We start from the raw sequence: 25,668 nt of genomic DNA, 5'->3' as shown, positions 1-25,668 counted from the left end.
CTAGAGGGAGTGGTGCCATTGCGAGGGAGAGTATTACATATCCCAATCACGCATAAAGGGCTTGAAAATGTAAGAAATGTGGGCTTGGTTCAAATGCATTTATTGCTTCCATTTAGTTCTGGTGTTGTATGACTCTTTTAAGGAAAATGAGGCCAGAACGGTATCTTGCAAAATCTTTGTACATGGCCAGCAGGAATCCTGATTTATAGAAGTGTTTGAATCAATGAATGAATAAATAAAGAGACACTTCAATATTAACAATGCAATGAGCTATTCACCAGGGACCTGAACTCAAGGAGCAAGCACTTTAGCCCCTAATGCTCCCTCCAGCAGGGCTGACTTGGGAAAGCTTGTAAATTCATAATTTGTTAGGCCTGGATTGAGAAGGAAGCTGGAATCCAATATTTATTTTAATCTGAGGTGCTTGCTACAGTCAAGAATCTGTGACTAGTCCACTGCCCTGTTTGCAATAGGTTATATAATGTGGCCATAAAAATATACCTCAGCCGACACTCAGTATTAAAAGCACTCAGTTCACTAATGAAATAGCTTTACCTCTAGTGGAGGCATTCATCTGTATTATTGGGTATATTAATGTGTTGAGAGGACAGGGGTCAAACCCAAGACCTTATTGTAAATCTAAAGCAAGTACCTGTCCTTTCACTTAAGATGTGCTTAGGCTCCACATTTTTCTAGATGTGCATGTCCAAGACTCTAGAAAAAAATTATCATGAAAGTAGTGCTCATGTAATTGTATCCATTTAATAAATATATAAGTGTTATGGAAAATAATGGGACAGTGTCTTTTTCAGTTCCCCTCAGGTTCACTCAGCAGTCTCCGTTATTGATGTGCCAATATAGATACTGTATAGACTATTTCACTGCCTACTGGAAAAGTTAGGATTGCATGTGTTGTAGGCCAAAATGAGTCCTCTTCAGAAGTTAGTTTGGAAGGATTTGATTTTAATAATAAACATCGGTAATAATCAATTATCCCTCCAAAAGAGGGAGACAACATTTCAAAATGTATGGAGAATGAAATTAAAACCCTATGATTAGAGATGGGCTCAGGCTGTTGCAGTGTAGTCAGCAGTCTCTTCGATGATTACTTCTCCCATGCTAGGTTTTTGCTGACACAAATAAATGCAAACTGTGTTGTCAGTGTGGCTGCTGGAGAACCACAGCATTTGTCTGCATCTAGCTGCCTCAATATTAATGTGTAGCCTATTTATATTTATTAGTATGAGTCTTGTCCCTTCTTTACCGTGACGGAATTTTCAGCCATACCATTTGGATGCAGATCCAAATGAGTTCATAGTGTGAAGGGATTTCAAGCTAGTGTTTTAAATTCAGGCTCCATATATTGCATACTTTTCTATCCAGCAACCACTAAGATATCACATAATATGATTGACATGAAATATTATAATTTAGTTTCTGAATTTATTAGGAATTTTGACTTCTGCAGTCAATACATTTTGAACAAATAAGTCATGTGAGATGCTGCTTATGAAATTTCCTACTAGTGCAGAAATTTAAGTAAATAAAAATGGGGAAAAATATATAACTGTCATAAATAGTCATTATCTGTCACGATTAATACAAAATCAAAGTTGACTCCTTCCAAAGTTACTCACAAAACATCATTAGGGACTTGGCTATATGGGTACACTCAGAAAAGTTAACCTGAATGAACTAAAGGAGTGAATTTAAAGTGGGTTAGTCAAACTGAATTAAACTCCTACATGGAAAATCTCATTCAGAATTAAAATGGCCTTAATTCGGTTTAATTTCATTTTAGTTTTAAGACTGCTTTAATTCTGAAAGAGAGTGTCCACACATGAGTTCGATGAAGTTTAACAAATCTACTTTTATACTCTCTGAGGGCAGACCCTGTAGGCAATCACTGAGGGTTTGTTGGAGAGAGAATTTCTGCAAGCCTTCCAAAAGGTTCCTAATCCACTCTGTATCTTCAGCAGTATTTGGGAATAGAGAGTTTCTGTAGGCACCACTCTGAGCGAGGGGTGATGCATAAACTATTTCTGGTGGCAAATCTGAATCATACTTCCTCCACTGCTTCCTCCTTAGTTGGTGGGGGAAGGGACTTGATAGTAACTTGCTGCAAATTACAATGCCCCTCCACAAGGGCTCATCTGAGTAGAGAGGGCAGTGGAGCCAAGTCTCTGCCTACCTGCAGTAAGTGAAAAAGCAAGAACACAGTCTCCTATACATCTGGGCCCAACATCTGACTAATCTGATATGACAATATCTTATTTCCTCTTATTCCCGTGCATGTGTGTTTGTCTGAGATGCAGTAGAATGTACTGGTACCACAGCATGCGATTAGTTCTTTGCCACGATGCACTCATCTCAATAGTGTTCCAGTTATCTATTGAGCCCCTCCCCCCCCCCTTTTTTTTTTTTAAAATTTGGGAGTGATTTAAGCTGTTAAAGTTAATCAGACATATGGACCAGGAATCAGGAGAGACCATCAAGAGGCCAACAGGCAGTAAGTTAGCATGGCAATGGTGGAGAAGTGGCCTTAGCATGAGAAAAAGTTAAAAACTTTAGTAGGAAAAGGAATATGAGCCTTGTTAAAGATTAGAGAACTGATTTCTCTCTTTTCTTTTGCACCCAAGAGACTTTTGTGTTAAGACTGAAAAGTATCAGTGGTAGATAATCCATACTCAGAAGTGGCCTGGGAGTCCCAGTCTGAGAAAGAGCCAGCCCAGTCTTTCTCTCCCTCCAGTTTACCAGGCATAGTACTAGCAGATCATTCAGATTGTTCCTCAGCAGGTCAATGTGAATTAGACCATTTGGGGTAGCTAGTACCCTAATCAATAGCTGTCCTGAGCAAGGTGCTTTGAAAGCTGAGTCCTCTCAATCTGGTTTCTTGAAGCAGCAGCACTAAATGATGCTAACTTTTGCATGCATGACTAGCATTGACATTTTTAGCACTGATGTTTTAGACAGTGCAAAGACAGAAATGAAAGTCACAACTGTCCAGTTCTAATTTTTTTTAAACGTGTGTGTGTGTGTGTGTGTGTGTGCGCGCGACTTCATAGTTACTACCCATTTTTGACTTAGTGCCTGTGTGTTTTGGGCATGGTCTCTGCTGTACAGGATGGCATAAACTTATTTGTTTTCATCATAGGACCACAAAAATAGAACGGGGCTTAGTTAGCAGCAGCAGACACAGCTGTAGGTGGGTGGGTGGGGAAGAGAACAGATGGAACCAAGACCCATCCTTGCAATCAGCCAAAATACAATCTCTTCTGGCAGTATTATATTAATGCAATACACAACAGCTGGGGGTTGCTAGGTAACTTTGCCCCTAAGATCAGATGAACCTAATAACAGCCTTGCCAGGAAAAATACTTGAAGAAGCCATCATTCCATTTGTTCTAGTTGTCTTATAAACCTGCTTTTAATGAGCATTTCAGCACATTTTCCTTGTACTAAAGTGAGGCTCATTGGTCTGTAATTTCCAGATTCACTACTAGTGTCTTTCTCAAAGATAGGTAAACCATTTTCTACCATCCTCTGGAATAGTGGGGAGACTGCATATTTTTGATAGTAACTCAGGCCTTGTCCGCACAAGAAAGTTACAGCAGTTAACTTAAATTGGTTTTAAAATCCATCTAGTTAAACCAGTGCAAGCTCCCTGTGTGGGATTCTTATTTCAGTTGAATAGCCATTTGTTTCAGTTAATGTTAAACTGATTCCTAATCGATCTAAGCTAACCTGAAACAAGCCCAGTTTATATTGAAATAAGAGTGGTTTAACTAATTCAGTTTAAACTCAGACCTTTAGTTAAACCAGTTCAACTTTCTCATGTAGACAAGGCCTCAATTAGCTAATTCTTATATTCCTTTAGAATCCTTGCATGTATGCTATCTGGAATTGGTGATGTATTGTGCTTTAATATGTCAGTCCGTTCATATCCTTGGACATATTGAGCACCTCTTCTGGTCTTCCTGCTTCCTTTTTCTATTTAAGGATATGCATGTCTTCTATGACACTTATGGTATAGCCTCAGTGTTGAATGTATGTATTTGAATTTCCTTACTTTAGACATTATGGTCTCTTTGATTAGCTTCTTTTTCCTTTTTATTTAATATCCCCTTTCTAATGCTTAGTGTGTGAATGCTAGGTTTTTGATGTTATCTCTCCTGAACATGTTGATTATATTACAATGACTGTAACTATACTTTTGGTCACTATTGCTTCTTGAGCCAACTCTCGTGTTATTTAGTAGCCTTTATACTTTTGTATGCTTTAGAACCAGCTGTTTTCAGAAGGAATCATATAAGGCATTTAAAAAATTGCCTCTCTAAACCTTTCTTTGACGAGAAACTAGTGGACAGCTAAAGTCACCGATTCCTATTTCCTTATTAGATTTAATTGCCTCTTTGGTCACCCTCAAAACTGTGTTCTCAGTAAACTTTCACTGATTGGGAGGCGAGTACTAGATTTGTATTTTTTATGACTTGGGATTTATATCCATACAGATTCTACTGCCTGGTCCTCTGCACTCACCAGCTATATCTCTTTAGATGCTGTGGAACTTTGTAGGTACAGGCTACTTCCCCAACTAGTTGTTGTTCCTTTTTATCTCGGTAAACATCAACATTTATCATTCCACCATGTTTCAGTAAAGCCGGTTATTAAAGATCCTCTGCCACTGCCAGCTATGCTAGTTCACCTATTTTAGGGCAGGTCAACCCTACTGCTTAAGTCAATCTAACTTATGGTGTTCAGGGGTGTGTGAAGCCATCTCCTCCCCCCACACCCGAGCAACAGAAATTACAGTGACCTAAGCGCTGCCCACACCAGCATTAAGTCATCCGGAAACATTCTTCTGCCAACGTAGCTTCTGCCTGTTGTGGAGGTGGAGTAATTAGTCTGATGGGAGAGCACTCTCCTATCAGCATACAGTGTCTTCACCAGACATGCTACAGTGGCGCAGATGCAAGTAGCACTTCTAGTATAGCCCTGCCCTTACTCTTTTGACTTCCTGTAGGTCAGACCCTCAGCTGGTGTAAATCACTGTAGCTCCAGTGATGTTAATGGAGATAGGCCAGCTGAGGATCTGGTCCTAACAGGTTTTATTTTATTGCATGTGCCTTCACTCCTTTGCCTGACAATTTTCTTTTTCTGATCTCCAGCTCCTTTTCAGCTGTAAACATCTGTCGTAGCCTTTACTGGATAAAGAGTTGCTTTTTGTAATGCTGTCATCCCTAACAGAAGTCTGTGCAATTTGAATGAAACTCAGCACCTGCTTGGTTTTCCCCAGGCTTCCAATCCTTCCTCTCCTCCCTCTCCCCTGCCCCCCCTCCCCCCCGCCCCTCAAAGAACCCTCAGCAATGTTCTGTGCCAGCAGTCTTAACCTTTGGTTATAATGGAGCCTATCCCTTCTATATAGGCTTTCCCTTCCTTAAGAAATTCCTCGGTGGGTAATAAATGTAACTCCCTTTCTCTTCTAATCCGTGCATTGGGATCCAGAAGATAGCATGAACATGGGAACAAAAGGGGCTATCTGGGCTGTCGTCATGATGAGTGGGACCATGATAACTAACAGGATCTAAGATGTAGGCTGGGGCACATTTGTAAGGGGCCTCAAGAGCAAGCAGTTTAAACTTAGAAAGTGAATGCAATGGCTCTGAAAGGGCCTTTATTACAGAACAAGGCACTCATGATGTATTTATAAAAAGAGCCTGGTATGAGGCTGACCCAGGGCTTCTTAAATGCAGTAAATTAAATTTGTTGTCAAAATCTTGTAAATCACTTATTTACACAGTGGGGCACGACAGCTTGCAAGTTACCATACTGGATCCAGATGTTCATTAGAAACATTACTGATTTCCTCCTTTTGCTACCAAAAGAAATTTAGCTAAAAATATAATGTTGCAGGAGCATAAGCAATCTGATTAAAACCTACAAAACCTACATTCAGCTACAAGAATGAAAATTTGGGGTGCCATTGTAGGGATCTGTTTTGTGCCCAAGATAAGTATTAAAGCAAGAGCGTCAGCTCAGGTGCTCAAGTTTTCAGCCTTAACTGTGGAATTTCAAGGTTAAGTTACTTACATTTTCCTGTTGCTGAATACAGTTAAATTCTGAGTGCCATGTATTTACTCATCATAAAATGTTCCCCCTAGCCAGTAACAGCTTCTTTGTTGGCTAAACTTGTCTGGTTTATGGGCTTCCCAGCCTTTGTGCAGTGTAGTGGGAGTTAAGAACTTCCACATGGTTCTTGTTCTGAGGCTTTTGTGAATAAGTAAAACATTTGCTTCTATGTCTGACAAATGCATCAAATATGGTTTGAATTTTCTGTTTTTAAATGCAAAGGGTAATATTGATTTTGTTAAGGTAAATGCCTTTAATCGTACGCTACATAAACTCAACTGTTACCAAGAAATAATGGGCTCCCTGGGCACCCTTCCAGCAGAGCAGTATGAAAACATACCTTTTAGTGTGTCCAGAAAAGAACTGCAGAGTTGGGATTTAGATGAACGCAAATAAAATGGATCACATCCCCAATCTCAGTAATCTCTATATGTGAATACTTTGCTCAGATGGAAATTAAATTTGTACAATTCCATAACATTTTACAGAGCATCTGTTAATTTGGCTTGTTTGGTTCTCTTACTAGAAAAAAAGAAAAAGACTGTTGGGAGCTAAGGATGGACTTTATCGTTTCTTTTCGCTACATAATTCAATCTCATCTACAGAAACTGGGGAAGACCATGGTAACCATGTATTTGGTGTTTGTTATTAATGCTTCAAGCCAGGGGGTGCGGTAGCACCCCAAGCAGCCCTAGTTCCTTAGTATCTACTTTGCAAACAATGGTGCCAGTTCTGAAATCCTTACTCATACCAGCTTGCCTGAAAAGTCCCACTAAAGAAGTCTCATTGGGCTTATTCAAGAAAGTAAAGGTTACAAGATCATGCCTAATCACTGTATATATGGTGATACGGGTATTTAAGAATACACAAACTCACATGCTGCAGATGTTGTCATTTGATTTATTGCTAAACTATCATAGTACAAGCCATATAAAAATATTTTACAGAGAGGAAAAATCATTGAATTGGAGGTTAACAATGTTTGGCATTGGAATATGAGTGTGATATAAACCCCTCTTCACTTTTTTAAAATTTAGTCTTTTGCGCAAGCAATTTGGTAGTAAAATGTCTGTTTAAAAGTCATTTCTTATTTCAGGTGAGTATGTGCATTTAATGCAGAATGTTAGCTGAATGTATAGGCTATGACTTGAGCAGTGAGTCTAGGAATACAGGGATTACCAAAAATGGTTATTTTTAAATTGATTTTCTTAGGACCAATTATGCCCCCCTTACTGACCCTTACTGACTACTTGACTACACCCATAGTCTACACCTGCATACACCCATTGGACTACTTACGTAGTAAGATACTGCTCGGCATGAGTACGAGTATTGCAGTCTAGCCCATAGTAATATTTGAAAATAACCCATCTACTCTTCAGCAGATATATGGATTGTTTGGAAACTCAGTATATCCAGTTAGCATGTGTATAGATCACTATTGCTGGAATCATCCAGCTTTTCTGTAGCAGTTTCAGAGGAGCTACAGAAGGAAACTCAAAATATAAACTTTTCCCTTGCTTGCCTCTCATTGGCAGCCTATATGATCATGTACAGCTACCAGCACCTTCATTTGAAATTGTATTGCAATATTGGTCAAGTACAAGTTTATTTCTTTGGGTTACACACAAGGAAAAATTTAAAAAATAGATAAACAAATCTTACATATACTATAATAGATATTGATGCTGGTTAAGCAAATTGTTATTAACTGTCATTCACTGGGGTTACACAGTAGCACAGATGTAAGAGAAAGGCATACTAACTTCATGTGAAATGTTCAAAGGGATGGATATTTCATATTGTATTAAGAGCAAATTGGTATGTTGGTGTCTATGCATTTTCATGTCTGATGGCAAACTAAATACTTTAAAATTACATGTGTGAAATCATGGACAATACAAAAAGCACACCACAAATTCCATAGAAAACAAAAAGAAACTGAATTTTGGGGAATTTGTGGTTCATTTTTCCTAAACCCAATGTAGGCACCTCTCCCAATTCCATAAGCGTACAGTATAAATAACAAACATTCACTGTGGAGACTAAATTGAGTCATCAGATAATTTAAAATGGGACAAACATGGTGGTGTTTGTTCCAGTTTTATATCTTAAAATTAGACAGACATTTTCTTGAATCCCAGATGGAAAATAATTTTTTCTGAAGTAGCAATTTGGAAAGTGATTAATGGGAAAGCAAATCAGACTGAAGTATTTAGAAATATAGTATGTTCAAAAACATGTTTGAAGTCTTCGGAACACTTATCAAATACCAACTTGAAATCATTTATCTTATGGGGGAAATGAGTTCAACAATAAATGCATAGAGAAATTAATACACTTGGAAAAAATGCAAAACAACTTTTATAAATACCATTTCTAATGCAAAAGACGTTGCATATTTAGGGTAGATAAAAAAACATAGTCCCTTATTTTTTAAGATACAGATTACAAAATATATTAAAAAACATGCTGGCTAATTTTGAGAACTGTTTTAGATATATTATCAAGCAGCAGCATTTTTATACAATAGAGAATAACATAGTGCTGTCTTTGGAAATATACTACATTCAGAAAATGGTGTATTCCTATAAGAAGAATAGAAGTGATACATATTTACATGGATACAAATAAAGCAAGTGCAAAAACATGGCTCTTCTACATTCTTTCTACCAATAAAAACACATACAATAGACACTTTCAATCCACTGCTGTTGTTTAGCTCTTACATTTTTTGCTCATTCTCATGGAGAAAAGCAAAACTGGGTTGCATATTTCATTGTAGATCTCTTCACAAGCAATTACTCCCCTGGCAAACTTCGCTTAAAACATTTGTAACTGACAAAAAATCTTCCTTACATCTGTCAACTCCCATTATGCGCTCAGACTGTTTATGTATCAAGAATGATGATTTTATTTTATGTATTTATATAATTGATGCAACAGTTTATAGGAGCTCATCCTGTAATTTGCAGCCAAAGCTATGACGGAAAAATGGAGGAAAAAAAAAGAGAGATGAACTTTGAATTACAATGAGCCCCATGTACTTAGCATGGTATAACATTGATGGAAAACACATTAGAGTTGTTCAACCTGTGGACAGTATATTTGGAGGGCCTTTGGTACAATAGCAGGAAGGCACTGCAGTGAAACATTCAGATAACTGAGGAAAGACAGAATTTCCTCATGTGCAAATATGGCTATCTTCCAGCTAAAGTGAGAACAAATTATTCACAAAATGCTATTAACTCTTCCAAGCTGAACCTAATGTTTCTATAGAGAGAGCATGGGAGCAATTTTTATTTATGTAACAATATTAATACTGGAAAAACACTGCTCAGCAAAAAAAATTAAATAATTTAGTACTATATATTTTGAAGCTATTCAGCATATCTATAACATTTGTGAGAGAGACAAAACTGCATAACTCTGTGTCTTAGGATCCTCCCTCTCTCTAGAAATAAATATGAAGTGGATTAAGACTATATTATTTATCGAACATTTTGCATGTAACATGATGAAAAGCAGATACAGGAGCATAGACTTCATGTAGCTGTAAATAAAACCACTAAAATGTAGTCTATATTATATACATGTATGAAGAGCCTGATCCTTTAGCTGACATCATGCAGGTGCAGAGGTCTGTTCCTTTGGCACCAGTTGCAGGACTGCAACCCAAGTATATAACATACATGTGTATATGCACATGCACAAACACATCTAATGGTTAATTATCTGTGTCTTAAACATTAGGAAGAAAAACATTCAGGTTAATGCAAGCAGCAATAGAGTCCCTGAAGCACATAAAAATTATCATCCCACCCTACACAGCATAGCTCTTGAAGGAAAATGTAAGATCAATGGATTAAAAAAAAAAAATAGGAGAGAGAGAACATGTTTAACAGATAGATCCTGCAATGTGACTTCAGTGGAACTCCATGTTGATGTCCCATTGTAAGGATCAAAGCCTTAATTTCTGTGTGGTTCCTACATTTATAAGAGCCTAATATGTTAAAAGGGGGTAATGATGCAGGATGCTCAAATGATAATTTAGGGGCAGTGACAGATCGGTTAGGCAAACTTAATGGGAACATATGTACAATGATTTCATATTTAATTTGGGTAACTACATATTGAAATGACCAAGATTTCTAGTGAATTTGCATGTGCAATTACCCCATATACCTGTCCAAATCAGGCATGCATTTGTGTGTATAATGCTGTTTGAAACCAGTTCCCTTCTTGGGGTTTTATTTTTAGTCTGTCACCAAATAAGTTGCAGTGTTTTTTAGAACATGCTGTCTAGCCAATTTTATTGTATAAACTAAATAAATTCACATATTTCTTTGTGCTGCTTATTAAAATCCAACAAGAGAGTCCATATGGAAAAAATTCTGCCAAGTAATTTTTATGATAGTTCTATGTGCAAATTGTGTGAAACTGGAAAACTCCTTTGGACTTCACACTTGTTCAGGTAAAGTCAGCTGAAATAAACAACTTGTGCAAGATGACTTTGCACCTTGAGAATCAAGACAAGTCAAAACAATGCAATGTTTTGCCTGGAACTTTAGTCTGCCTTAAAAAGAACCAGAGGTCCTGAATATCTCATAGTACACTGCATTTTTAAAGCAATAAATTCAAATAGTCTCTGAGGAAATTAAACATGTTAAAATACAGCACCTAAAGGTGTTGAATAACATACAATAATTCCCCTATATCTAGGTCATTTTAAATTAATCATATTCAAGGCCCCAGGTTTACTCCCATGGAAGCCAATGGCTAAAAGTCTATTGACTTCAATGGATACAGGACCAGCCCTTGATACTTTTTGCTGTATTATTTATTGGTGGAGTAAATGTAGCTGGCTATATCAATGGCAGATTCTGTGGCTGGAAGTATTGTGTAATAGTCACTTTTAGTATTGCTGAAATGGCATATAGGAAAATGGCCTTCTGAAAAAGATTCTCTTACAAAGCAGAACACTGGAAGAAATGCTACTGCTTGATCTGTGTGTTACACTAGCACTGTCTACAGGTATCAGCAGTATATGTTTGATCCACCTGACAAAAAGCAAATTTCATGAACAGGCCAAATTTCTAATCACCTTTTGGATTAAGAATATAAATGGGCTCAAGCAAGACTTAAAATTCTATTCAGAATATACACCCAGACATTAAATGACCTAAGAAAGTTTGAATCCAGGCTTTTGGGTTTGCTCATTTGCAAAATTCTGATTTCAAATACTTCAAAGATCCAGAGTTGTTTAAGATCCTAGATTTTGGCTGAGGTCAATTTCTCAATCAGACATTCTGAAATGTATAGCATCTCTATAACTCTCTCCGAGATATAAGATTTTGCATGTCTTAAGTGGTAGAATTTAGTGGTAGAAAAGATATATTTTCACAATACTCATGAAGAATGACTGTGCCAAATCCAGTACTTATTCTATGGGGTCTATGCACTTATCTTTCTTGCAGTGTTGGAAAAGCATTCTACAGAAGTTCTGCTGATCTAATACTTTCATACAACTTAATTCATGCTGTGAACTTGTAGATACATGGGTACTGGCAAGCTTTGATTTGAAACCCTTAAATCTTTAGCTAGTGTGCCTTATAGAGCGATCTTTAGTACTGCAAATTTCCTACAAGCACTCTTTAAGAATATTTATTTCATTAATTTAACAAAAGATTATCACATATTTGCTGCAATAGTATGGTTAGCCCTTACTGTTTGTATATAATCCATGCAGGATGTCTTTTTATCATGCTAGGAAAGCAATAACACACTAAAAAATGAGAGCGTGAAACTTGACAAGCTTACTAGCTGTACAACTGCAAACAGCAAATATTATCCATATTCTGTTTCTTGTGATTAACATTCATGAGCACACCATATTCAAACTATGTGTTAGCACTAGAAGTCGTACATAGCTAACTTATTAGACTAACCAGGAAGTTCAGCCTTTCTGTAAATTGTTGCTGGCTTTTCAAAGCAAAAGAAAAAAGACAAATAAATGTTTTGGGTTTTTTTTTAGAAGCTGTGGCTTCTGTTAGATGTAATTACTTTCCCCTGCAGCTTGCGTGGTTAAATGTTGTGGCTTCTAAATGAGAGCAGTTACGAATTGAAGGCAGGTTCTACATGAAATAAACAGCAGTACTTTATTAGAATAAAATAATTAAGATCTGTCAATGTATTGGCTAACCACTAATTTGGGTCAATCACAAAGTCTTTTGATAGGCATAATTCTGCTTGGATTTTGTAACTCCAATAGATGCATCCTCTTCATTTTATCAGGGGTTATTTTTACTTGGGCTGTACACTGAAAATGTTTAATTGCTCTTTTAACTTAGTTCTCTTTAAGCATTCCTCTCCTTCAAAGGCACATCAGCTCTGATTAAAAACAGCAAGGAACGTCCTGGATTCAAATGGCACCTACAGTTTGGTGTGCCGAGCACAGGGTTCAGAGTCAGGAAACCTGGGTTTTGTTCCCACGTCAGTCTGAGACCTGCTCTACTCTTAAATATTATGTTGAAATGACTACAGCACTCAGGGCTGTGAAAGAGTCACACCCTTAGCACCATAGCTATACTGACCTAACCCCTAGGATAGATGCAGCTACTCAGATGGAATAATTCTTCTTTCGACCTAGTTACTGCCCCTGGGAGAGGAGGATTATGTACAGTGATGGGAAAAACCCCTTCCATCAATGTAGAATCCATAGTGTAGATGTGGCCTGACTTGTACAAATCACTTAACTGTTGGGTGCCTCAGTTTCCCCCACCGACAAAATTAGAAATAATAATGTGTAACGTGTGTTTGCAGAGGGCTTTGAGATCTGGATGGAAAGGTGCTGCTATTTAAATGTAAAGTGTTGTTAATCTTATATAAAATGCAGGCACTCCCTCTATCTTTATTTACCGTCCCCTCCTAATTAAATACTAATATATAGCCACATTTGCTTTAGAACAGCGCTCTGGAGTGATGCCTTTCTTCTCCCTTATTATTATGATATATATATATATTTTTTTTTTTTTTTGTAGCAGGTTATATGAGAACAATACAATCTCTAGACTAAAGGAAGGGTGTCCTTTTGATGTTTACAGAGAGAGGTGGCGAGTTGCTTAGTCAAGGCTGTCAGCTTGATGCCAATACATTGTTCCTTGCATTGAATCGGTGCCTTGAGATGAATAGTTAAGGAAGCAGCAGGCTGAAGGGGCAGTGGAAGGATCTAAACAGGTCAGTTATGGAAGGAGTCAGTAAAAGTTGTCTCACAAATCTCTTCTTTTACGTCTGATTTCTGGCAGGGAGTCCAGAAAACTCCTTCCTGATAATTTCATTAACTGTGAAATAAAAAAGGGGAAAGAGATTTAGCACGTTCCGCAAGTGATGGGAATTCAAAGCAATCCTGGCAGGTTTTGCTATTGAATCTCAAACATCCCCTTAACATTTTATAATGATAACATATCTATTATTAACAAAAAAAAAAAAAAAAAACCCAAACACCCACATAACCCAGTTTCTATCTAGATCACCAAAATGTGCACCTGCCTAAACTGAGTAACTGTGTGATGTTATTTGCTCTAACCTTTGTCCTTCCTCACCCAATCCTTTCCATACTGTTTAGCTCTATTTGTTGCATCATGTCTAAGGAGGGCTTGATCTGGGAAATGTTTACTTATGGATGTAGCTCTAGATACTGGCATGCTGTTTACTATTCCTAAGTATGCCCAATTGAAAGTGGTCACAGGATTGGGCCTTTAGATGGTAAACATTTTGGAACAGCAGCCATGTATTACTGTTTTTCTATATAGCGTTCAGCACTTTTCAAGCGCTATAAAAGTAGAATATTTCATGTCCTGTGATCATGCAGTTGAGGTCCCTTGCAAAAAACAATTCTTTTACTGTTTCATAGACAAAAAGTCCCAGAGAGTCAGTGGATATTGACATTCTTACCAAGATGAAGTAAGAAAAATTAGAAAAGTGAAGCACCAGCTTTGAGAAGTGCATTTTTTATATGCCAAGCATGTGTGCTTGCATTGAAAATTCTGTGCATGTAAGTCATGTGCAAAGGTATTTTTCTGGAAATCAGGCTTTAAGCATATTTGCCACATAGTGCATTTTTCTTACAATTTATTCTTCATTGGCATTTTTCTTTACAGTGCAGAAATAAAAGTATAAGTAATATTCCATGCCTCTTTATTCATTTTTACTCTAATGTCCTGAAACTGTGTGCGAATGATTAATAATAAAGCCCAACAGAATGCATTAGTGTACTGCTTTCCTTGCTTTTCTCTGCAAAAACCCCAAACAGCACGCATTGTTTGTTATCACATACAATATTGTATGCACTGTTGTTGTAATCATGTCGGTCCCAGGATATTAGAGACAAGGTGGCTGAGGTAATATCTTTATTGGACCAACTTCTGTTGGTGAGAGAGACAAGCTTTCGAGCTGACACAGCGCTTCTCTTCATTTCTGGGAAACGCTCTCCCACAGAGTTATTGGGGCATTTAGTGCACTGGATGAGGTACACCACATGTTGTGATAGGCCTGAGTAAGATCTATGGATTTGAAAGATGTGTTGTGGGGGATGTTGATCATTTTAGCGGTGGAGATAATGGTTGTAGATTTTGCATCTGGTGCTGCTTTGAGTTTTATTTAGCTATGACACTCTGAGTATGTTTCCCTGACCTGAAGAAGAGCTCTGTGTAAGCTTATGTCTCTCACCAAAAGAAGTTGCTCCAAGAAAAGATATTACCTCACCCACCTTGTCTCACATACAATAGTCATTTTTTCCTAATCTAATATCTAATACAGTGCAGGAACGTGCAAAAGGCATTTCACAGCTTGTTATATTATAAAAACCTTTACTAATGTGTGCATGCACTGGAGGTGCATTACAGATGGATTAGTCCAGAACACCAGATCCAAACGCTCTTCTTGCCACAGATCTTTGGAGAAAATTCAGATTTGGATCCATTTCCAGATCTGAATGGGCCCATCTCTAATTGCTCTTGCAATCACGGGCACACTTTCTTGCATGGGGGCTTAGAACTGTCATGTAAATTTTTGTTGGAACTAATTCTCTTAAAACAGTATGTATTCTCTGCCTCTAGCTTCGGTACACAGAGAGAGAAAAGGACAGACAGACACCAATTCAGAAAAGAATGTATGCACATGCTTAAGTACCCTATCTCAATAAGAAGATACTTTTCTGAAGCGGGGCTAGAAAGAGAGAAAAATACACTGAACTCCTTTGAATTAATCAGAGAATGAACCTAACAATAGAATAAAAATTCTGTGCCACATGTTAAGATTCCATAGAAAATGAACCTGTTAAGGGCAACGACTGCTTAAAAGACATAGTGGCAGTGTAACAAATCAGCCTGTGTTTCATACAGTTACAGTATCCCTTTTGAAAAAACTGTAGGGTGCAGTGATCTGTGCTTTATGCTGCAGACCAGATTTGGACTTCCTAAATTCTACCCACACATTGAAGCAGCAGAACTGTATTAAGTTTAATGCATTTAGGGTTTCTACATGCCTATTGAGAGGGGAGGTAGCTTCTAGAAGCTCTGTGCACAGAAATCTCATAAGCAATACAGCTCAGAATTTAGCCCTTCTTCCTAATTCCAGGCAGTTTATGCTTTCACATGCCTGACCTCGATTTGACTGGTGGAGGTGCCTCTTGAAAAACCGAGTTATGCCAGAAAAAACTATTATACAGTGAAGGGGACTTTTACCATCTCCTCATGCCTAAACTTCTACCTGCCACACTTTGTTAGCTTCTGCCCATAATTGCTTGTGCAATTTCATTGAAAAAACTGTACAGCTGAAGGTTATTAGATCTGTAGTTGTTCTGTAGCTTTGCAGTGTAACCAAACTGCCAGTGGGAGGTGAGATTGCTCTAGTTTCATGCAAAACCTATTTAGGCTCAACTTAAAGGACTTCCTGTTTTCTCTACCTAGGAAATGAGAGGAGCAGATCTTCAATGGAAATTTTTCATAGCCTCTGACTGCTAAAAATAGCAGTGAGGTGAAAGAAGTGGGCACCAACTCTGTGGGGTCATTTCCTTTATAAAAAAGAGTGGGCTGAAACTGTAGGCTGATTTATTTATCAACACGTTTGTTCGTTCAGTCAGTGTATCAAAAACATATTGTATGTGCATTTCCTGTTAATTTAACACAACCACCTCATATGGAAACATGACTTTCCTGATGACAAAAGCTCGTCTCAGTTTAGGGAGGGCTAATATTTTAGGTGAAAACAAGAAGGTGAAAAAGACTTACCCTATTTAGAAAATAGAACGAAACTAATCTTATTAAACTCAATGGGGCAAATTCTTCTGGGGTGCTGAATTTTTTTGTTTTGTTTCTAAAACAAAAAATACAACTTGAGTAAAGCAAAATCTGCAGGCCGCAGGGTTGCCAGGCAGATAGCACAGCGACAGGAGAACAGCCACTCTGTGGTCTCCTGTGCAAATATGGATGATGCTGTAACTGGCAGATGCAAAACAGTGTGGACAATGTAGTGAAGCAGTTGAAATCTAGAGCTGATAGGGTTTACTTGACAGTCAGCTTCACTTTCTCCCTGGCCTGTTGCATTCATTTGCATTGCAGGCTGATAGTGGGTTTTGTTGGCTGAGGTGACAGGTGGACAGCTGTAACTGTACAACAATAAAACAGCAGAGCAACACAGTGAGTCAGACAGCGTTGTAACCCACCTGATCACTGTTTCTTCGACTGCTGAGGGGCTTCATGGGTGGGAACAAGGGCAGAGTTTTGTCTGTGCTATGGCAGGCTGAGGCTGTTGGTTCCTGAGGCCTACAGAGCAAACTCTCTCATTCTTGGAAATATTTACTGCTAATGACAGTCAGAATGAGTTGGTAAGGCTGTAAATTAAGCTAGCTAGAGGTTACTGTCTCTTGCAATAAATGGGCCTGAGCCACAACACTGCAGCTTTAAGAGAAGGACAAGCAGTCCTGTTTGGGCAGCCCTTAGCACAATGCGGTCCTGGCCCCTGACTGGTACTCCTAAGCACTACTGCACTACAAATACATAAAATAATAGCAACTAGATCCAATCTTCCCAGATCAGGGTTCTCTCTACACTAGGCTGAATGAAACCATTTCCATTGAACCTGCTTCCCCAGTATTCTGGGAGAATCTGAATCCATACCCAGCTCTGATCCTAGTGACCTGGGTTTTTTATAGTAGGCTGAATGGCATCTACAAATCCAGACACACCCAACCTTTGGAGGAAGTTTGGATTCTGATCTGACTTTCATACCTAAATTTCTCTCTATCCTTTCGTGGTAGCATAGATAAAATGTCTGTCCAATACAGGAGGGACACTGCCGCATCCCCAGAATACCAGTTGTTCCAGTGCTTCCGGGAATGGTGTGATCCCACCCTTGCTGTCATGACCTCGCATGAACTGTGTGTATGAAATCATGTTGCATGGAGGAAGCCATTTTGAATATCTCCCCCTGGTCCCCACCCTCCCTCCACTGGCGTGACCTCATTTATACAGTGCGTATGAGGTCATGCTGGCAGGATAGCAGGGGTGTGCTATTCAAAATGGCTTTCCCCATCTATGATACCAAACAAAACCACATCCAGTTTTGTCTCGGTACTGGACAGGGGACAAACATTCAAAAAAGTGGCCTGTACATCTTAAAACTGGTGCTATTAGATACCCATTTGGCACATGCAAATGTCGGCTGTGTCATGCACAAATACTGAGCCACATGGTCAAATGGGGGGCTTCCATTTTGTGAGTGCAATTTGCACTGGTAATTTGGCATTTGACTTGGATTATGGGCATGAATTAGAGTGCTGCCACCTTTTATGAGTTGCTGGAGCATGTAACTTGGATTGTTATACGCCCAAGAACTCTGAGTTGCACGTGCATGATTCAATATAGATACAAACTATACATGCATGAAAAAAAAAAAAAAAAAGCCAGTGCAAATCCTTTGAGAATTTGGCCTTTGATTTTTTTAATCATATTTTTAACTTTTTATTTCTAAGGTAATATATATAGAAACCATAATAAACCATTGAAAAGACTATACGTTTGAATGTGTTGCAGACCTGGTATGCAATCCTTGAACTCTGTAAAGATGCAGCAAAGTTTGGTGTGTTATGCATAAATCTGCCTGGACAATGGGAAGTATTAGTGTACACGGGGTGAAATGCACTCATTGTAGTAGCAACCCAAGCCACTCCCCCCTTCCCCTCTCAATACCCCCACTGCATTCAACAGCCCAGTGAAGCAGGTAGTTCTGCTGCGTGAGGGGTGAGCAGATTGGCACACACAGGGATGTCAAATCATCTGTTCAGCCCACATAGGTCAGCATGGAGAGGGGCTGGGGAGTTTAGTGGCAACTGCACAGATTCAGTGACCACAAACACCTCTGCTAAAGGATTGTGCTGTGGCCACAGAGGTGGCAGTTGCCCTTCTGGAGGAATGGATTCTGGACTACGTGCTGCATAGTCTCCCTGCACATGTTTGTTTATTTGGGCTCTGTACAAGGGGGTTATTCCATCTGCTCTGATTTTGACATTTTAGATCCATAGTCCATAGGAAGGGCTTGTTGTTGGGGCACTAGATTGGATCTCACAAGACCAGGGTGCTGTTGGCAGTTCTGCCACACACTTCCTGCATGATCGTGGGCAACTCACTTAACCTATCTGTGCCTCAGCTCTCTGTCTGCTCAATGGGGATAATAACATTCATCTTCCTCACAGGGGAGTTGTGAGGATAAATTCATTAATGTTTGTGAAGAGCTATTTTACTGTGGCCTTTATGAACTTAGGCAGATAAAACCCTGAGAGTCAAAATCCATATGAAAGATCTGAATTCTTTTCAAACCTCAGTTCAGGTGTCTCTGTTGCTTTACAAAGGGCTATGTCCACAGTACAAAAGGGAGCAGATCCTCAGCTGGTGCAACCTGGAATGGCTCCATTAGAGTCATTGTGGAGGGGTTTAAAATAGAGATGGCTGCAACACTAGAAAAAAGGGTCCAGAATTGAATGTCCATCTGACTTTTCAGCTTAAAGCTGTCTTATTGCAAAAAGCCTGCAAGTAAATTTGTAGGAAAGCAGTTCCCTGCAAGACAAACAAAACAGGGCTCTTGGAGATTTGCCAAAACTCTGATTTGCAAAACTCTATTGTGCCAGGCTTCTGCTCCGAGCTACTTTTTACAGATGAGTAATAACTCAATTAAAAAAAAAGGGTTTAATGATAGAAAACAACCCGCTTAACCTATTGCAACAGGGAAGTTAGCGGGAACTGTAGTAAAGCCAGTTAAAAAGAGTAGAAGACCATTGCTGCTTTAAAGGATTCTTGCTAGCGCTTTTACTGTGAGGATGTTAACTAGCAATAATACCAGGATTGTTGTACTTTTGCTGATTAATATCCTCACAGTAAAAGGATTGTTGTTATTAACTTCGTGGGCCGACAATGCAAGATCCCAAATTTACATGCACATGATAAAGTCACAGTTTTAATAAATAAATACATTTTAAAAAATCAACCACCATCTTGATAAATGAATTTAAAATCTTGAGCCAGCAAATGAAATATCCAAGAAAAGGTAACAAAAAAAGGTCATGCCATTCTCACTCAAGCAAAGCTCATATTCTAATCAATGGGCCAAAGTCCAACGTGATTTAAGTGGATGTGACACCACTTAAAGTGAGCCTGATTCTCTTTTCACATAGGGCCCTATCCAATGATCATTGAAATCAAAGAAAAGATTCTCACTGGATTTATTGGGCATTGAGTTAGGCCCTTTTAGCTGCATAAATTGGAAGTAATTCTTAGTCACATCATTGCAGCCATGCCACCATAAAACCAGGGCAAGTGAGAGGACTCTGTTGCCCAGATGGAGTCCTGTGACAGTAAGGTTTGTAGGATCTGGACCACCATCCTCGCCAAAGGAGATAAAACTAAACTGCAGTGCAGGATAAGTTCCCCTCCCTTCTCTGTGCTGCATTTAAAAAATCCTGCTTATTCAGTGTGTTTCATGGACATTGCCAGCGGTTCTGCATGTGAAACAAGTGCAGAATATGCACTAGGGAACTGACTGCATATAAGAGACCCACACTGAGGAGTAGGGAGGAAGATCTTTCCCCACATTTGCTTTCCCCCCAAAATTTGCTAGGAACACACCCAGGCGAACTTCAGGTTCTAATGACATAGGGTGGCTACTAAACGTAAATGTCAATATTCTTATACACAGTGCATGCACAATCCAATACCTCTTCCCTGCCCCCCAAGCCCCAGATATTTTAGGAAATCTACAAGGTATATAAAATGGAAGCAAGAGGAATTAAAAAAAAAAAAAAAAAAAAAAGATTTAAAACTTTTAAGCCACATTAAAAGTGGCATGATTTTTAAATTTAAAAAAAAAAAAGTATAAGTTTAAGAAAACACACAGCTGGAGAAAAGGCAGAAAAATATCAATTACCTTTTACTTTGATTGCTTGGATCAAAGATCACAGTCATTCTGTTTCATATAATGTTTTGTATCCAGCTAAGGTGTGTATCTATCAGCTCTGAAAAAGATTTGCAAAACCATTTTTGAGAAAAAATTGTAACCTTCAGCCTATTTTATAAGGCCAAATGTTAGTTATCGACTACTCTTCCACTGTGTGTCTTAGTTTATTAAATGGACATTTCGGCATACAAAATACACAAGGCAGAACTTAACCGCTGACCTTTTTATTTGCTCAGATCCAGCACTGTATTTTATTTTTTTTAATTTTTTTGCATTTCCTAACTGATATTATTTAAAAGGAATATTTAAAAAATTATACAGATAAATTACTATGATTCAAACTTTACAAGAAGTGCCAGTAATTAGATCTGAGATTTCAGAGGCACAGGAGGCCCATGTGTTTATGTCAGGTCAAAGACTAGTCACTGCCTTTTACAGTAATTCCAAATAATTATCATTTTAGTGGCCCAAATGAAACGTGATATAAATATGCCAAATCTAATCTCAACCTCTTTTTGATTACACGGTGGCCATGTAAATGCATTAGACTTTTGTATTATCTATGAAGAACAGAAAATTAATGTGCAAAGAAATTCTGAAAGTTACATCTTTGCTTCAACCACAAAGGAGGTGAAACTTTTTTCTCATAAAATGGCCATATTTAGTTTCTTTTTATCTGTCAGATCTCTTTAGATTTCCTTTAAATTCATTGTGAAAGCATTTGGTTCCTATTTAAACACAGTGCAGAGATTAAAAAAATCATCAAAGTATTAAAGGAGTAAAAATGCTCTTTCAAGTCTAATCTAATTTTGAGTCCAAGATTCAGAAATGTTTTGCAGTTGGATTTCAGTTGGCTATATATAGAAGAGAAATATTTTACTTGGCTTCCTAAGAAGGTGCAGGCATATATTATGTGCTTGATCCTACCATTCAGTATCTGACATACTTTATACCTTACGTCTTGGAAAACTGCCCTTTGAACATGCAAGCACATCAACTTCCTAAGGTACAGACTTAGATGTAGCCAAGCCCCAGCAAGCTGTATTAGTAAAAAATACAGGTGAACTTTTTAGTTTTGTAAACAACAGAATGAAAGATACATTCTGGAATCTAGGGAGATCTAAAAGAAGGGCTCAGTTCATGCTCATACTCCTATAATTAACCTTAATATATTTATCTGTTACAAAATTCCACTCCCTAATGTAAAGAATAAGCTTGAGCCCTTCCTGGACCCATTCTTCCTTCTCCCCATTAGCTGTGTATGTTTCCTCACTCTCCCATCATCCCTCACATACCCTGCTAGGTTGTCAATGTCATTTAATTGAGCAAACTCTTGAAAAAAGTTAGATATTTAAAAGTAAATGGTAATTCTGCCCTCATGCATGTACTTTATGCTGGTTTAAATGGACTCAAAACCATCCACCCATCAAGATCTTTCCAAGACTCTAAAATACATCATCTAGAAATCCAACAGAAAACAGAATCTAAATACACTGGACTGCAACAAAGTAATATTTGCTCTTGTGGCTAACGCCTGGCTCTATGTGAATCCATATCTAAACTCCCACTGAGTTCAGAGGACTTGGATTTGAACTATGATGTTTTGAGTACCCTCTAGTTATCATACTTTGATGGGCTACTTGCCAAGTAAGGAACAAAGAAAACGGCTATTATACCACTGTATCCAGAATTCTTAACAGAAAGCTGGTTGTGTCTGTGATAGAAGAGTGAAAAAATACAATATGTGTCTGTTCCTTTCAAACCCAAAATGTCCTATGTGCACAATGTATCAAGGGAAAATTCTAGACAGATCAGTAATTTGCTTACATCACTAGAATAACCCTAGAAATTGAGAGGGGATTCTGTTTATTTCCATTATTGTCAATGTCCCTCCAAAAAGAGATGGTGGGCCTCACTCTTTTATAAAAATTCACAAAATGTGTCACTAAGAAGTGTTACCTAGTGGTTAGAGCACACGACTAGCTGCTACGACTGCTACACTTGTTTCTCAGCATTGCCACTAACTTGTTATGTAGCTTTGGCCAAATCACAGAGGCCAACATTCTTCAAAGTGTCCACTAAGGGTCTGATTTTCAAAGGTATTTAGGTGCTTAAAGATGAACATTGGCACCTAGTGAGGTTTTCAGAATTGCCTAAACAGATTAGCTGACTAACTCCTGGAGTCATCTCTCTATATCTTTAAGCACCTAAATACCTTTGAAAATCTGGCCTTAAGTCTTTAGATGTCCACCTTGAAATACTCAGGGCAGTTCAGTTGAGTTATTAGTGCTCAGTACTTCTGAGAATCAGACCTTAGATGTTTCAATTTGGACATCCAGTAATTGAGGCAACTCAGATTAGATAATGTTTGAAAACTTGGACCTTAACATCTCTGTGTCTGCATTTACTCATCTTCGAGAGCCTCAGACAAAAGTTTCACCCTAGAAGTGAATACTATCATAAACAACAAATAGTCTGGGCCAGAAAAATGTTTCTGGGAGGCATTTTCTTTCCAAGGAAGTAAGGAGAAATGAATGTATAAAGAGAGGTTAATGGAACTGTTTGCCTGAGTATAGCTAATTTGAAACTCGTATTGGCCCCAAACTCCATTTTTAAAACTGTGTGTGGAGTTGTTGGGTTCCTTTTCTGTTTTGCCATGCTTCACTTCAGGTAAATGGTTACAGCCTTGTAAATCAGTAATAAGTCACACCTGAGTTTGTAAGTGATTGGTTAAGTCATTATACTTTTGTGGCCAGGGGGCTTTCACACAGTTAAACTGATTGTTTGTTTAATTCTGTGGAAGCTAGTTTATTAAGATCCCACAATAAGAGGATTGAAATATCAAGTACAAACAGTAAATGGGGGAGAGGTGTTGTTTATAAAGCCCCCAAAGTCTCCACTGGAAAAAGATACGGAATATCACAGTAGGGAGAGTGAGATGTAAGAGTTTTAAGTGATCATAAAGGGTTATCTGTGGTGCTTTCAGTTATTTAAATGTTTTCCCTTTGTAAGCCCACTGGATAGCAATGAATTAAGGATTCTAGGCTTCTGCCCCATGAACCGGGAAGGGTGTTGCAGTGTTTGTAGGACACACATTAACTTGCTCAAGTTGGGGTCATGTTACTTTCTCAGCAAGAGGTTTGTTGGTTTGCAATTGCAAAGTAATTTTTACTTCAGAAGTGTGATTTCCTGTTTGCTCGATGGATTGCAGTATTTAATCATTGGTTTCTCATCAGAAGATTCTAAGATAGGCACAAAAACTCTGCCTACACATTGAGCTGGAGGAAGAATTTGCGTCAGCTGGAAATCAAGAAAGTGCACTTTCAGGCAAAACTTTCATGTACTTTCCCTCCTTTCTTACAAGCCATTAGGTATTGTTGCTGGAGGTGTCTTGAGCTGTATACCATGGGCTGCAGTTTTCAAGAGGTCTAAGGGAATTAGGCATTCAGTGGAAGTTAGGCACGTAACTTACATAAGGGTCCTGAAAATCTCAGCCCTAAACTGTATGAAATCCATGCTTGTGTATATAGAACCCCACCCATTAGAACCCCACCTTCTCCAAAAGATGAACATTTTGAGCGTTGGGCAACTAATGTTAGGAAGAGAGTTATGATCCATAATAGAACCTTGTCATGAAGATGCCATGTATGGTGCACGTGCAGGTATTAGAATATATGACATGCCCTGAGGATGTACTTGTTGTAGGAGCCTGCTAAAACTCATCCAACTACACAGCAATTACAAGAAAAAAACTAAAGACTTCAGGAAACCAGCACTACATCTATATTTGTATCTCATCTAAATAAGGCCTGAAACCTCTTACCAGCAAATAGTCTGAGATTATAAGAAAAATTTACACCCATCATCCAAAGAGTCAAAACTTTCAGTATGAGTAAGTTGTCCTAGTGAGAAAACTTTTGTTTTAAGTAAGAAAAAAGAGTGCCAATTACCAGAATCTACACTGAGCTCTTCATTGCACAGGAGCTGTTAGATCATTTTATTTTTGGTAAGAGCCAGACGGGCTCAAGAGTTATAAGGCTGGGTAATTCCCAACCTAATACTAGTAGCAAGAACCTAAACCAATGGGGCCCTTATTCAATTTAAAAATCTGGCCCCAATGCTTTGGGGACATCCCCGCTAGACTCTAGCTCAAGACTTTGGAACAATTAAAGAAGAGACTGCCTCAGAGAATCCATCTCAGATTTTAATGAGCTATTCCAAATTTTACAACTGTACAAGACTTGGTGTTATGTGTATATGCATGCAGTACAGGCAAGACCAATAAAGCTATATTCGCCATAGAATCTCAGGGGCACGATGTAAGAAGCTGCCAGTAATTGTCAATTGTATGACAACCTACAGCTCTATGCACTCACATACATGGCCAGCCTACGGTCGGTCCTGCATTTGTAAATTGTATTGAATATATTCGTAATTTTGTTTGTTTTTACATGAAGCATATTACCCATCCCTGACTATGCTTCTGAGTAAGTTCCAACCCAACTAATACAGGTTTTGGAATTGTATAGCGATAAAACACTTTCCTCTCTAAAATCAAAAAGCTTGGTAATGTCTGAAGTGATCTCACTGGAGAATGGAGTACATCCAAAGACAATTGTCTATTATATGTACAGTAATAGAATCACAGAAGTGTAGGGTTGGAAGGGACCAAAGAGGTCATCTACTCCATCCTCCTATGCTGAAGCAGGACCAAGTATGCCTTGACTGGTGTTTGTCCAACATGTTCTGAAAAATGTCCAGTGATGGGATGCCCTAATCTCCCTTGGAAGCCTATTCCAGAATTTAACTATTCTTATAGCTAGAAAATTGTTCCTAATATCTAACCAAAAAACGGTGTTGCTGCAGATTACACCGATTACTTCTCCTATCCTCAGTTGACATGAAGAACCCTTAATATATTTGAAGACTGTTATCAGGTCCTCCCTCATACTACTTTTCTCAATACTAAAGATTCCCAGTTTTTTATTCTCTCCTCATAGGTTGGGTTTTCTAAACCTTTTGTCATTTTTGTTG

General features: G+C 38.4%; 1 protein-coding gene and 1 long non-coding RNA gene across 4 annotated transcripts in view; one reads left to right on the top strand and one right to left on the bottom strand.

Annotated features, from left to right (window-relative positions):
- Positions 1–25,668, top strand: part of LOC137157086 (uncharacterized) — a 158,340-nt gene that overhangs the window by 93,687 nt on the left and 38,985 nt on the right. The window lies entirely within an intron of this gene.
- Positions 13,397–25,668, bottom strand: part of NFATC2 (nuclear factor of activated T cells 2) — a 99,008-nt gene continuing 86,736 nt past the window's right edge. The window contains exon 10 of the mRNA XM_067554230.1: positions 13,397–13,469. Coding sequence (XP_067410331.1) covers positions 13,414–13,469 — 56 coding nt within the window. The 3' untranslated portion in view covers positions 13,397–13,413. The remainder of the gene's footprint in view (positions 13,470–25,668) is intronic.

This window comes from Emydura macquarii, unplaced genomic scaffold (genome assembly GCF_026122565.2).
Source record: "Emydura macquarii macquarii isolate MOO-44397 ecotype Brisbane River unplaced genomic scaffold, CSIRO-AGI_Emac_v2 contig_1483, whole genome shotgun sequence".
Lineage (NCBI taxonomy): Eukaryota > Metazoa > Chordata > Testudines > Chelidae > Emydura > Emydura macquarii.
The sequence above is the reverse complement of the archived record's forward strand: the minus strand, read 5'-3'. Positions and strand labels throughout refer to the sequence as shown.